At 40.8% G+C, this 12,632-nt stretch overlaps 1 protein-coding gene across 1 annotated transcript in view; it reads right to left on the bottom strand.

Moving 5' to 3' along the window:
* Positions 1-696: 696 nt before the first annotated feature.
* CD28 (CD28 molecule) overlaps positions 697-12,632 on the bottom strand; it is a 33,037-nt gene continuing 21,101 nt past the window's right edge. Inside the window, exons 3-5 of the mRNA XM_019491998.2 lie at positions 9,419-9,781; positions 9,025-9,146; positions 697-5,010 (exon numbers count right to left, since the gene is read on the bottom strand). Of these exons, the coding sequence (XP_019347543.2) occupies positions 4,870-5,010; positions 9,025-9,146; positions 9,419-9,781 (626 nt within the window). The 3' untranslated portion in view covers positions 697-4,869. The remainder of the gene's footprint in view (positions 5,011-9,024; positions 9,147-9,418; positions 9,782-12,632) is intronic.

The following is a 12,632-nucleotide window of genomic DNA, read 5'->3' as shown; positions in this document are numbered from 1 at the left end:
CAAATCGCTGTCCCTAATTCAGGCCAAATCCAAATTGAATATGGCCCATTTCACACACCCCTAGTACCTACCCCTATGGTTAAGTTCCAGGCTTTGGATCAGTTGGATAAAGCACCTCTTTTGCAGTCCTGAGTCAGGAACCCAAGTTATAGAGAGGGGTTAGAGTTCAGATAGACCGCTGTGCTTAGTGTTTCCTATTTGCTAGGTGTTGGTGGCTCCTTGTCCAACCTATGGGCTTTCTGTGTTCTCCTTCTGAACTGTCTAATTCTTCCCATGTTCCATAAAGAGAGACGAGGCACATAGCTCTGGATTCCTTTTGGAGCCAGACAGAAACAATGTAGGTGTTTTGAAGCCAATCTTGAAAGCACCTAAATCCTTTTTGAATTTGGACTCATATGCCATTAAGCTTTTATACATCAGACCTCAAGGATAAAAGGCACCTGCTGGTATTTTATCCACAGTACATGTATCCCCAGAAGCCTGTAATTCATGTCCTACAGTACACTGAAGCTGTGTTGATGTCCTTTTAACATAGCTCCAGGGCTCTCATGCTTTCTCTTTCCCATCCCTTCCCACACACCCCCGCCCTCACTGCTCCATGCACTTTTTTGTCATGTATTTACATCAATTGTTTCCTCTTTTTTGATCAGCCATATGAATTAACATTTATTCAGAAACTGGCCACTTAGGTTCCAATACTTTAATGTCAATGACGCATTCAGTTCTCTCAATACCTAGACGTGAACTACAAAACACTCTCTACATCTTGATACTATCCTGACAACATGTCTGTATGTCAACTGAAAAACCCAGTGAAGCTTTAGGAGAGGAAAATAAATTATGCCAATGTTTACTTTAAAACATAATACTTCCTTTTTATAACAAATTAATTAGTTACTAGTTGTCAACAAATGCTGAAAATTAATTTACTAGATCTGTTTAACAATTTTAAAGAATTATTACAAAAAGTACACTAAAACTCTAAGGAGTGTGGACCCAGTGAAAGAGACACTCTAGTTCTAGAGTATGACAATATATACGCAATGTAAACTAGAAATGTTGGCTTTCTGTCTTAATTGCTTACTGTACACACTTGCACCTCACCTTATACTGGTGGGAAAGTATAAGATGTTATTTTCACAGTACATTCTAACTAGAGCATGCATTTGTTAAGTTACAGGATGTCTGCTCATAAGGTCAGCAAAATGATGCCATCAGAGGTGATATGTTAACATTGGTGAAATTATCACAGACTGGGAGTAAAGAATCGCCTTGCATCTGCCCAAGCTGCCTGGCTAAGTCCTGCTCAGTGCAAAGAGTAACCACTGGGTTCCCACTTCCTGATTCACATCAATGTGGTTAAACAGAGTCAAGGGATAGGCAGAGCTTAGCTTTTCCCACCTTCAAGGGCACCAGCTAGAACACTGAGGCCACTTCAAAAAGGGAAAGTAGGCTTTTCAGCAAAAGAAACAATGCAGCTTGCTTCTCCTTAGAGCAGTGGTTCCTGAACTCTGACACGTTGCACACTACCAATTTAAAACAACAGAACTTTAGGTACCACTGGTGGTACCCATACCACAGGTTGGGAACCGCTGCCTAAGAGCAATGAAAAAATCAGGGACTGGACTATAACTCTCAACACCCCAGACTCATTCCTGCCTTGCTCCTGTGACTTATCCAAGCAATTAACCCTGAACAATTTTAAATTAGAAAGGGTGAAATTAGACCTGGTCAAGAACTTTCTCTCATAATTATTAAAATCAATCCTATAAGCAGGAAAATTTTAAATTTGGTTAGGTTTTTTCATTTCTGTTGGGGAAAACAAAACCAAAATATTTAGTTTTGAGTTGGGTCAGTCCAAATCTGAATATTTCAGTTAAAATGAATTGAAATCAAACTTTTAGGCTAGGGACAGATATTCAAAAAGCCTGAGCCTGAATTGATTCAATCTTTGCAGGTTAGTCTAACCTGGCTAGGCTAAATCACTTTGTAACTGCACAGACATCCCCCTGGACTGAAAAAAATGCTGGCACATGCCAGCAGTGGCTCAGGCTAGAAGTCGGAGAGTGCTAGAGCACTGGGCTGAGCTGAGGGGGGCATGGCCAGACCCCGGCACGACACTGTGATTAAGGAGGGGTCCTTCCCCTTTCCTGATAATAGTGCATTTATCAGCTGTGTTATCAGCATTTGCCACCCCATCAGAAAAATAAAGCCTTGGTCATTAGTTCAAGCTCTCTTAAACAGTTTTTTCCAAAGGAAGGAATGCAGGTATATTACCAGCTGAGCTGTTGATTAGCTCTAAAAAGCCCTAAATCTACACTGTCGTATCTGCCTTACACAGCATTAGCTAGCATACCACATGCTAGCTAGGTCCGTGCTGTGGGAGAGAAGAGGAAGGGATCTCTGCTTAAGCAGCAAGTGGTAAGAGGGGGAAGGGTGACATGGGGAAACCAGCAGCCCCTGCTGAACCTGCAAGTCTCTGTCAGAGCTCCAGCCATGGGGCAGAAGGGAGGGGCCAGCTCTGCTGTGGAGGAGAGAGCCCCACCCAGCCCAGAGAGTATGCCAGGATGCTGGGGAATCTGGTTTAGCTTAAACCAGCGAAGGGTCTGGGACAGACATTGCATAAACTGGTTTGACCCAAATCAGTTAAGTCTGATACTACATTCAACTAGGTTTATCTCAAACCAATTTCAGCCATTTTCAAACTGGTTTACTTGCACTGAATGTCTGTTCTGTTACAGGTTTAAACCAGTTTCTGATCACTTAAACCGGTTTATATGTAATGTAATGTCTGTCCCTAGCCTTAAGGGTCAGTTCAGTATTGAGCATTTCCCTATTGTCAGTACCATGGCAAAGAAGTTTGGTGCCCAGGGCAAAGCCTACAGTAGCAGCCCACCCTCACACTGTGCACACCCCCACCATGCTTGCCCAGGAGTGCATGCAACAGCGGGAGCCACCCTCCCCCCATCCCTGCACCTCTCCAAACAAGCCACTTGCAGCTCTGTCCCGTGCCCTTCCCCAGTTGGGCAGTGCCTGTTGGCACCCCTTCACTTCAGTGCCCAGAGCAGTTGCCCTGCTCACCCCCCACACCTTGCTATTGCACTGCCTATTGTCCTGTGTTGCCTCATGAAAATTATAGTTCAATCCCCCATTTTTCTTAGTAGGCTGCTCTCCCTAACCTGACCACATCTCCTGTAAGGCAGTATAGTGTCCCTTCTGACCAAGGAGTGTGATGCATATGACTGCACAAATACTATGATGGCATATGCATCATAGGAGATGCACTCTCCCCAGGGAGAAAGATGGCATCAGACTGCTGATCTATAACTCTCATAAAGCAATGCATGGCAGCAAGGTTTTATATGCAGTGTTTTGGGTCAGTTCAACAAACTCAAATGAATTTTTCTATTTGGAGATGTGTCATGGTACTTTGTTTCATTTTAAAGTTGTCAAAGCAAATTGTTTCACTATTCCTTATGCTATTTTTTTTTTCCATTTTTGTTCTGCAAAGAAATTCATTATTTCAACTTTTTGTCCTGGTATAGGATGAAAACAAACTTGAACTATCAGAATTTCCCACAGGTTGGAAATTCTTATTTTTTGCTCAACTTCAGATAGAAGAATCTCTCTTTCCAAGAATACAAGGACTTTTTGCTGAACTAACCCTATTAGAGTTTTGTGAGCATTGCTCATGGAAACCTATCACACAGGAATCACAAAACAGGGTTTATTCCAGTGCTTGTTTTATTCCTGCATGAGTGTGCCTAAGGAATTGTCTACATAAGAACATAATCCCCCACTTGGAACATATTCCTTCAAGGTTCCTGTAGACCACAGTGAGAATTGGGAGACCATAAGGGAAGATTTTCAAATGATACTATTGTTCATTATAGGGCTCAGATTTTTTAAAAAGCTCATTTCCTATTTGGGCTCCAGAAGTAGATAGATTTGCAAGAGATCTCAGTAAATTTGATTCACATTAGTTACAGAGCCTTTTTTTCAAAATCTGGCCTCAGTGTTTTCTAATGAATATTTTTCTCACCAGTTTTCCCTAAGATTTTACTCAAGTCCTTGAATTTCTTTGTTGTAGGCCATCATAATTCAAAAGGGGCTTTTCATGATGGCAGCAGATCTTTTTTCCTCCCTGGATTTTCTAGATCTGCCTTTCAGGTCAATTGCTTTCTTACTGCATGGAATTGTGTCCTCAGGTGTCCTCTCCCTAGTCAAATCTACCTGCTGCAGACATTACAGTTACCAGCTCAAGAATTTAAAAAGCAAAAGGAATCACCCACTTAATGTACAGTGGTTTTGATCTGTCATTACAGCTGATCTGTGCCATAACTGATCTGCCTCTCCTGTTCTCTTATGCATATGTTCTGAACTTTAAAATGAGCTTTCACTGTTTGAAGGGACAGGGAACCAGTTTGCATCAGTAGTTTGATTGGTGCCTTATTTCACAGCAACCAACTAGGGTTGCATTTCAGAACATTCTAATTCTTCAAGTTATAAGTGTTAAAAGAGAAATATAAGGCATAAGAAATTAGGAAAGATCAACAATTCTGGCTTCCTGAGCAATTGAGCAAAAATTGCAAAGATTAAAAATACACCACCTACTGGGTCCAATGTTACCTTTCCCCCTGAGCCACCATCAGGCTTGAATATGAGTTGTAGCTCATCAGTTCTACCATTGTAGAAAATAGTCAGTTTTTATGGAACACCAATTAAAGGTTAGCCAGTATTTGCTATGACGTAGGTATCTGTGATCAGTAATAGCAAACACAATGAGATAATGGCAGGCTGTCCTTCCATGTCCAAGGGCACCTGGTAGAATACAAGCACATCCAGGGGTATAGTTTGGTAAGTGGATAGTCATGGCTGCCAAGAACGGTATGCAGTGTAATCTCGAGTTGGTGCATAGGGCTGGTAACACTTGTTCTTTGGACCTTGAGGATGTCGGGGAGTCATATTCATGTAGTCACTCTGGAGGATTCGGTTCTTCTTGTTTTTCAGCTGCAAGGGTGGGGGAAGTGTGAAAATAATTCTGCAGTTAGTTTTTCCTGTATGGGATGCATAATCAAAACAAAACAAGCCAACAAAAGTGGCGTGCAAGAAGCTCGGTGTTCTCTAGTATGAAGCAAATCATTCATAATGAATTTAGTTTTTCCTCTTTTTCAGTTAACAGTTGGCTGTGATATCAAACATATTCCCCACTCAAAATTATTTCTTCAGGCCCTGAATTAGGAAAACATATGTATTCAAGAAAGCATTTTAGCATGTGCTTAAAATTAAATCAGTTGGTTTAGAAATCAAAATAAACATTCATATACAATGACCTGTAGTATTTACCCAGATTTAGTGCAAGTCTTTCATCTTATCTGCTGAAAGAATTCTAATATTGGTTTGAGGTAGTAAATGCCCTAAACTAAAATGCAAGGATTTTTATGGGTGATTATTGGACCAACTACATGGTTGGGATAGACTTGGACAAGCTTTTGGATACCACAGTACACTTTTCAGGTCTTAGTGCATATTTCCTGGACTGTTACTGTTAGAACGTAACTTCAGCATTACCTTAAACTAGGATTACATTTTAGCTTCTTTGACAATCACATTCTTAGCTGATAGATGACTCAGCAGAAGCAAAAACAAGTGCAATCAGCATGGGGTTTCCCTGGTTTATTACTAGAAATTTTTTAACAAGTTAACGTAAGCAAAATAGGAGTACCAGAAAACGCCCCGGCCTATATGTAACTGTGTAGTCCTGCCCTCATATCTCTGTCCTGAAAAGGCAATTCATAAACTGTTTGAGCACCTGCTCAAGGGGAAAAGGAAATAGAGTTGAACTTTATCTTAGTTATCTACCTATTTGGCCCCAAAACTATCCACATTATTAATAGACTTTTGCCTCATCACGCTATTGTGAGGCCGGGAAGTATTATGCCCATTTTAGAGATGCAAAACAGAAGCACAGAGAAAATTAAGTGATTTGTCTAAAGTCACAGGGGAAATCTGTGATCTCTTGAATTAATGGTGCTCAGCCTTCCTGCCCCACAGGCTGAATAAGTGGTGCAGGGCCAACCTGAAGGTGGGGTTGATCCGCAGGCCTGATTCAGCATGGGGTCAGCACCTGGTGTTGATCTGTGGATGTGATCCAGCATGGGGGTCCAGCCCCATGCACCAGACCTTGCCACAGAGTGACCCTACAGACCAGATGCAGTTTTGGGGCAACTTTGGGTGCTGCAGCAAATAACTCTCCAACCACCAAATTTCTGGATCCATGAGGAGCCCCACTGGCTAGATAACATAGCCACATGGACCAGATTTGGCCCAAGGGCTGGAGGTTGAGCAACACTGCCCTGAGTCATTTGCTAGTAGTCTAGTTAATAGATTATTCTAACCCAGGTCAAGCCCTTCTTAATTAATGACCAGGGGAAGGGCTTCCTACTTTTGGAAGTTTAAGTGAGAAAGGGGAAGTTGCATACATCCAACTCAGTCTTCTCAGCTTTTCTATATCTCACTGATGGCTAGTCTCTAGAACAATTTGTCAAAAACATTGTATATCTGTGAGTTGCCTATATATACCTACATAAAAGAGATTTTTAAATCTAGAATACTTAATAACTAAAAAAATTGATCAGTAAGTATCAGTACCTTGAAACAATAGCAATACATAAACAGCAGTTATATTTTTGCTGCCATTTTGGGATGGAGTTCCCTAGTTGTACACTTACTTGATTTTGCAGCTATTGAGGTACCATGGAAATTAACAGAAAAAAATGGTGTTTCAAACATTAAATTCCTCATAGTGGTATGTGCACAAATTATTTTGCATTATAAGCTTTGTTGGTAAATGGTAGCTGATGATACAGTGACCGCAATTCTAGCCTTAGTTATGTACTAATCTAATTGACTTGGAGAGGAGTTGCACAGATGAACCATGGGCAAATTTACATTTTATACATACAACATGGGTAAGTTAGTTACTATGATATTTCCTGACTTTAAAATAATAAATGTGACATTATATTTATGCAACTCTGTGATGATAAATTATATTATATATCAGCTATACCACAGTATAGTCCACTGTATTCCCTGATTTTTACACATGAAGACTCAATGGCTCAGGAGGTCTCATCCAGTCCTATGTTCCTGTACCTATAAATTTTAAATTGTCTAGCAATTTTTACATGGCTGAAACAGATTTTGCAGGTATGAAAAAATGCGTGACTATAACAGAAAAAAAACCTGTTCATTTAGGAAGCAAGGTAGTTTTTCTCCACAGAGGTAGAATTAGTACAAAAGCAGAATAAACCTATGGCTGATTTCAAAAACTCAGATGAAGTAGACTTGGCCTGGCTGACAAGTATCATTTTAGGAAGCTCATTTAGATCCATCATTTCTAGGCAGCTTTATTAACATTCAAGAGCACTGCAAATATCTAAGCACTCAGACTACCTGTTATCTAGAGCAGGGGTTGGCAATGTTTTCCAGTGGGGAACTGAAATGACCTATCATAGGTCTGAGACAGGTGGGCACTAGGACCTGGCAGCCTGCATTGCTTCTCCCTGCCTCCTGGCTGCATTGCAGCACAAGGGAGAGCCCCCACTCCACCAGAGCCTGTGCTGCCTGACTATGGCACAGTGTAAGGAGAGCTGCCCCTCTGCCAAAGACCCCACTGCATAGCTGTGGCATGGTGCAAATAAGACCCTCCTGCTGCCAAATACTACTGAATCCATGGGTCTGCAGGCCGGATCCAAAGGCTCTTCAGGCTGTAGGTTCCCAACCACTGATCTAGAACAATGATTTCCCAACAAGATAAACCCAGAGATTTCAAACAGGAATCCATAGTGTTAAAAATATTCTGATCTGCTATGGGCTTTCTGAGTTCTTTGCAAAAGAATTGCTCTAGTATTTTTCTGTAGTTAAAAATGAGTGAAAACTAAGAGCTAGCATTTTTGGAGGACTGCCTTGAGAACCAGTGATGTAGAGCAATAGTTTTCAACCTTTTTTCATTTGCGGGCCCTAAAAAATTTCGAATGGAGGTGCAGATGCCTTTGGAAATTTCAAATGGAGGTGCATACCCCTTTGAATTATAGGTGTAGGTATTCGCATATTTTTGATTGATCATTGTCATCTTTCACAGACCCCTTAGATATACTGTGCAGACCCTCAGGGGTCTGCAGGGTACAGGTTGAAAACCACTGAGCTAGAGGATACCAACAGCTACAGAAGCCCCAGGTAAAAACTTATTATGAGGCAAATGTAGCAGAGAAGCAGAGTTTAGCATGGTCATTCTCCTTTGGAAAAGGTGTTCTCTTAGTGATAACCAGTACAGGAGCCACAATACCAAAAGCAAACAGCACATAGAAAATTATTCAAACTCTAAATTATGGATCTGAAATAACAGTATTGCATCAAGGCACAGATGCCACTGGCTGTACCTGTTTCAGTTTTCCTCTGACATATTCAGAGCAAAGTGGTATTATAACCTAACTATATTTTCTTATGGCCATATCTGATCCGGTTTGCACATCATTAGGAAGCCTCCTTGCAACAAACACCTCTACTTTATGGCACAACTAGTTCAACTGTGACTTTGATAAGCAATGGAAGTGAGTCCCAGTACACAAGTAGGATTTAATCTGAAAAGGGAGAACTGCAGCCAGGTTGCTTTGTAATTAGTTGAAAATAAATATTTAAACACAGTGATACAAGGAAAAGGCAGATTGGAAGCAGAAAAAAATTATCTTATACAGCTACACGGTACACAATATGGAAGATCACACTTCCTAGAATGTCTCACAGAAGAGGGCACCTGCTGCCTCCATGATAGCATCCCCTTCACCTTTCTCCTGCATCCTGCAGTTCTGGTTTCTGACCAGGCAAAAAACATTAAATCATTGTCCCTAAATTGGAGTTGCTAATGAATAAAGGAAGATGACTGTGTAGGAGCATGGCAAAGACAGCATGAAAAGGCTGCTACGTAGGCACATAAAGCAAGGGAAAACAATAATCTCTTACCGAACAGTGAATACAGGCTACAGTTATTATTATACTGTAGATAGCAAAAACTCCAATTGCTGCTGCCATAAGCCAAAAGTATCTTGTAGACTGAAGAAGCTCTGATTGTTGGAAGGGCACGTCTTAAAGAAAGAGAATAAAGAAAACTTCAAGTACATAAAATCAATACCTAATCTCAATTTATTTACTCATGTCTCAGCCATCTTCCATCTATTGTGACCAACAGATAAAAACATAGAAAAAAAAGCAGCTAGATTATCAGTATATGATCTGGGGTAGAAGAATGTTGTCTTCTCTGAGACATCCATTTTGTACCTGACATTACTGTGAGCTCTAGCATTAGAGTGTACACTAAAGGAAAAGAATATTGGACAATTATGGTTTCATGGCTTACCTCTCACATGGATGATAGTTCCATTGCTCTTGTCACTGCAGACATAAGGAGGTGGATACATGACCTCAATTTTGCAGAAGTAAATATCAGTGTGGTTGGGATTCATGTTTGAAAGGTTGAAGATTACATGCTTCTTTTGATCATCCTGATAACCATGGCAGGTGAAACCGTTACTTGACTGGGTATTGTTACCTTTGGTTGTATTCCATGAAACAAAGCAGACTTCAACTGCACTGTCTGTTCCTTTATGTAACGAAGCTCTGAATTCCTTCCCAGTTCCATTATAAGTATAGTTGCAGACCAAGGTAGCGGTTTTGTTATCTACTCTGAGCACAGGACGCTGTGTCACTAAAATCTTGTTTTCTGGGTGGGATAATGGAAAACATTTATTTATAAAATATAGTATATGACTTCAAAATCACACAACAATTAGAGCATCTGATCTATGCTCCTGCACTAACCAAGATTATGATTCTACCAACGAATACCCTGACCACTAGTCTACAGTCAGCCTCGCTTGACATCTTCTTGCTACAGCTTTTCCACTTTGTAGGAATAGTTAAATATGCATTGGACTAGAGCGAGAGAGAGGATGAGCAAGGACAGTAGTGCTTTTCTTACCATTTAACACATGAGGTCCTAGCTTCCGTTCTGGTTATGATGCACCAGTTTTTTTTCATATGGTTGGATGAAGGAAAGTTCCAACCTGGAATATGTATATACCATGCATTTTCTATCCACCTTATAAATTTAAAAACATTCAAATTATAGACCTTGCAATACAAAAAACAGCCTTTGTAAAGGCAAATTGCTTACTGTTGGAACACACTTCACTTACGCCATCCCATGGGATTGAACCTGGTATTGCTAACCCTAAATATGTTCCTCTCACTAGCACCTACAGGAAAATCTTAGCCTTTTATGTGGAGCAGATAATGACACAAGGTTGGTGGCATATTAGCAGTTGTCACAGTAATGGTCTGCAAATATATTTTATATCAAGGCCTTATCCCCTTTGATCTGACTGGCCTAAACATTTCCTGCATAAACAGGAAATGTTTACTGTCATCTCAGTCTCTGTACTACGTTGTGTGAAGAGTCAAAACACTGAAAGAACTGTGCATGAAGCAGTCCTTCTACAAGGGAAGTGGTTTTTCCCACTTGATACCTTGCTTTGCTTTTCTGGAAAGAAGCAAAAAGAAGATTTAGCTCCTAAACCATTTTAGGGAAGGAGTAACTTACCAGGTGCAAGACTTGCCATAATCTGTTTTAGCAGGTATATGACCACACAAATCTCATGTAAGGGTCACTTCTAACTGGGGAGTGGTAAGGGAAGGTCATATTCACTTGGACAAAATGTTTAAAAGGTCCTTGCAGGCTCTGGCAGAACTATCAGCACAGTCCTGGGGAAGGATAATGAGGATACCTTTTCCTGCCTCTGGTTACACCCTCTACTGTAAAGTCTATATTCCTTCCCCACTATCTTTGGGATCTAAGAATTTAAGAGCAGTAAGGGAGTAATGGAGTATGTAAAAGCTCCCAGAAAATGAGGATTTCATTTTGTCATACATAAATGTCAAGCTTTCTGTATTTCAAATGTGATTGTGATTTGTCCAGATAAAGACAAAACTGAGACTTTTGGAAATTGTTTTGCACAAGAAAGGAAAGTGAGAGTGAGCACATTCACACATGCTAGGGGCTAGGGCACTGCCCTAAGATGACAGATGAAGTTCTCCCTCAGCCTGCTTTATTTAGATCATGGTCTTTAATTTGCATCTCCCACATCTTACAACAGTGCCTCAGAGCTGATGAACTACAGAGTCACCTGTACACTTAATTCCTACTCTAACTTGGGTAGAGGAAGGACTTGGACCTGGGTCTTCAATATATAAGGTGAGTGGCCAGACCATTTGCTTAATGTAGGTTCTCTCTGCCTATGAAATGCCAAGCCTCCACCCTTGAAATGTTATACTGGACATAAGAAGCCTTCTCAGCAAAGTGTTGTCAGAACAGGTAGCCTTCCACAAGTTTAAAGTCCCCAAAAGTTCTAGTCAGATCTAAGCCTGTGACCATCTGGAAGACCTTGTTCAGTTCCCATTCCTCAGCTTCCCAGTTGAATGGCAGGAGAGTGAGTGAAGCTTCCTTCATTACTCACCAATGAATTTCTAGAGGTGCAGAAGGGGAACCAATAGCTTTCTACATTGCACGTACTGCCCTACCAGCCATTGGAAAATATCAGTTGAGAAAGAAAAAGGGAATAGCTGGAGATGGGGAGAAAAATGGAAGTTAGAAGAAAGATGGAGCACCTTGAGAGGAGAGGAATTGTCCAGGACGGGAGTGGGTATGTCTGTCAACACCAGATACAGGGAGTGAATAATAGAAGCAACCCTCCCATTGGTACCTTGAACATACATAAGATGAGTACCTCCTCATAGCCGCCAACATAGATTGCTAGCCACCTCACCACTGCCAAAGCTGACCACTCTCCCATTCTGAAAATGGACTGCCAGCACCTAGGTCTTTGTGCTGTTTGTGGAAGGAGAAAGTATGGGACAGAGAAAGCTGACCTACTAGCTCTGCAGAGCCCTCCTCACCAGCACAGGAACAGAAGGTTCTGGCCTCTTGCTCCACCATATCTAGCATCAAAGCTGGCAAAACTCAAAATTTTAATTACATCGGAAACTTCAGAATTTTGAAATTCTTTTTCTGGTTTGGAATCAAAATGCCTATTTTCAAAATCTCCCACAGAAAGGACATCCCCCCAACACAGATCCTGAAGTCCAACTCTTGTTAATGAGAGAGGTCTGTCAGGACCCTCCCTGTAGTTCAAAAAATTTTCATTGAAATTTGCATATTTCAGCGAAATATTTCAGTTTCATTAAATCAGCCTTTTCTGACAAAGCTAATTTTAATCAAGTGTAGTTTAAAAATGAGTTTGCACTTAGTTTAGTTAGGATTTAGCACTTTTAAAAATGTAGTGGCTGGTTATATTTTTACTAGCTGGAAAATATCAGCCATGATCAGGGTTGGTGTGCAAAATACCCTGCTTTTCTCTCTCCAACCCCCCAACAAAATAATTCTGTATTTGCCACATCTTGGTTTTAGGAATCCTATGGCGATGAACTCTTTCCTCCTTTTTGGATAACTGGAAAAAAAAGACTTTCAGCAAAATATCTGTATTCTTATTTGTACTGCAGTAGCACCTGGAATTGGG

This window comes from Alligator mississippiensis, chromosome 4 (genome assembly GCF_030867095.1).
Source record: "Alligator mississippiensis isolate rAllMis1 chromosome 4, rAllMis1, whole genome shotgun sequence".
Taxonomy (NCBI): domain Eukaryota; kingdom Metazoa; phylum Chordata; order Crocodylia; family Alligatoridae; genus Alligator; species Alligator mississippiensis.
The sequence above is the reverse complement of the archived record's forward strand: the minus strand, read 5'-3'. Positions and strand labels throughout refer to the sequence as shown.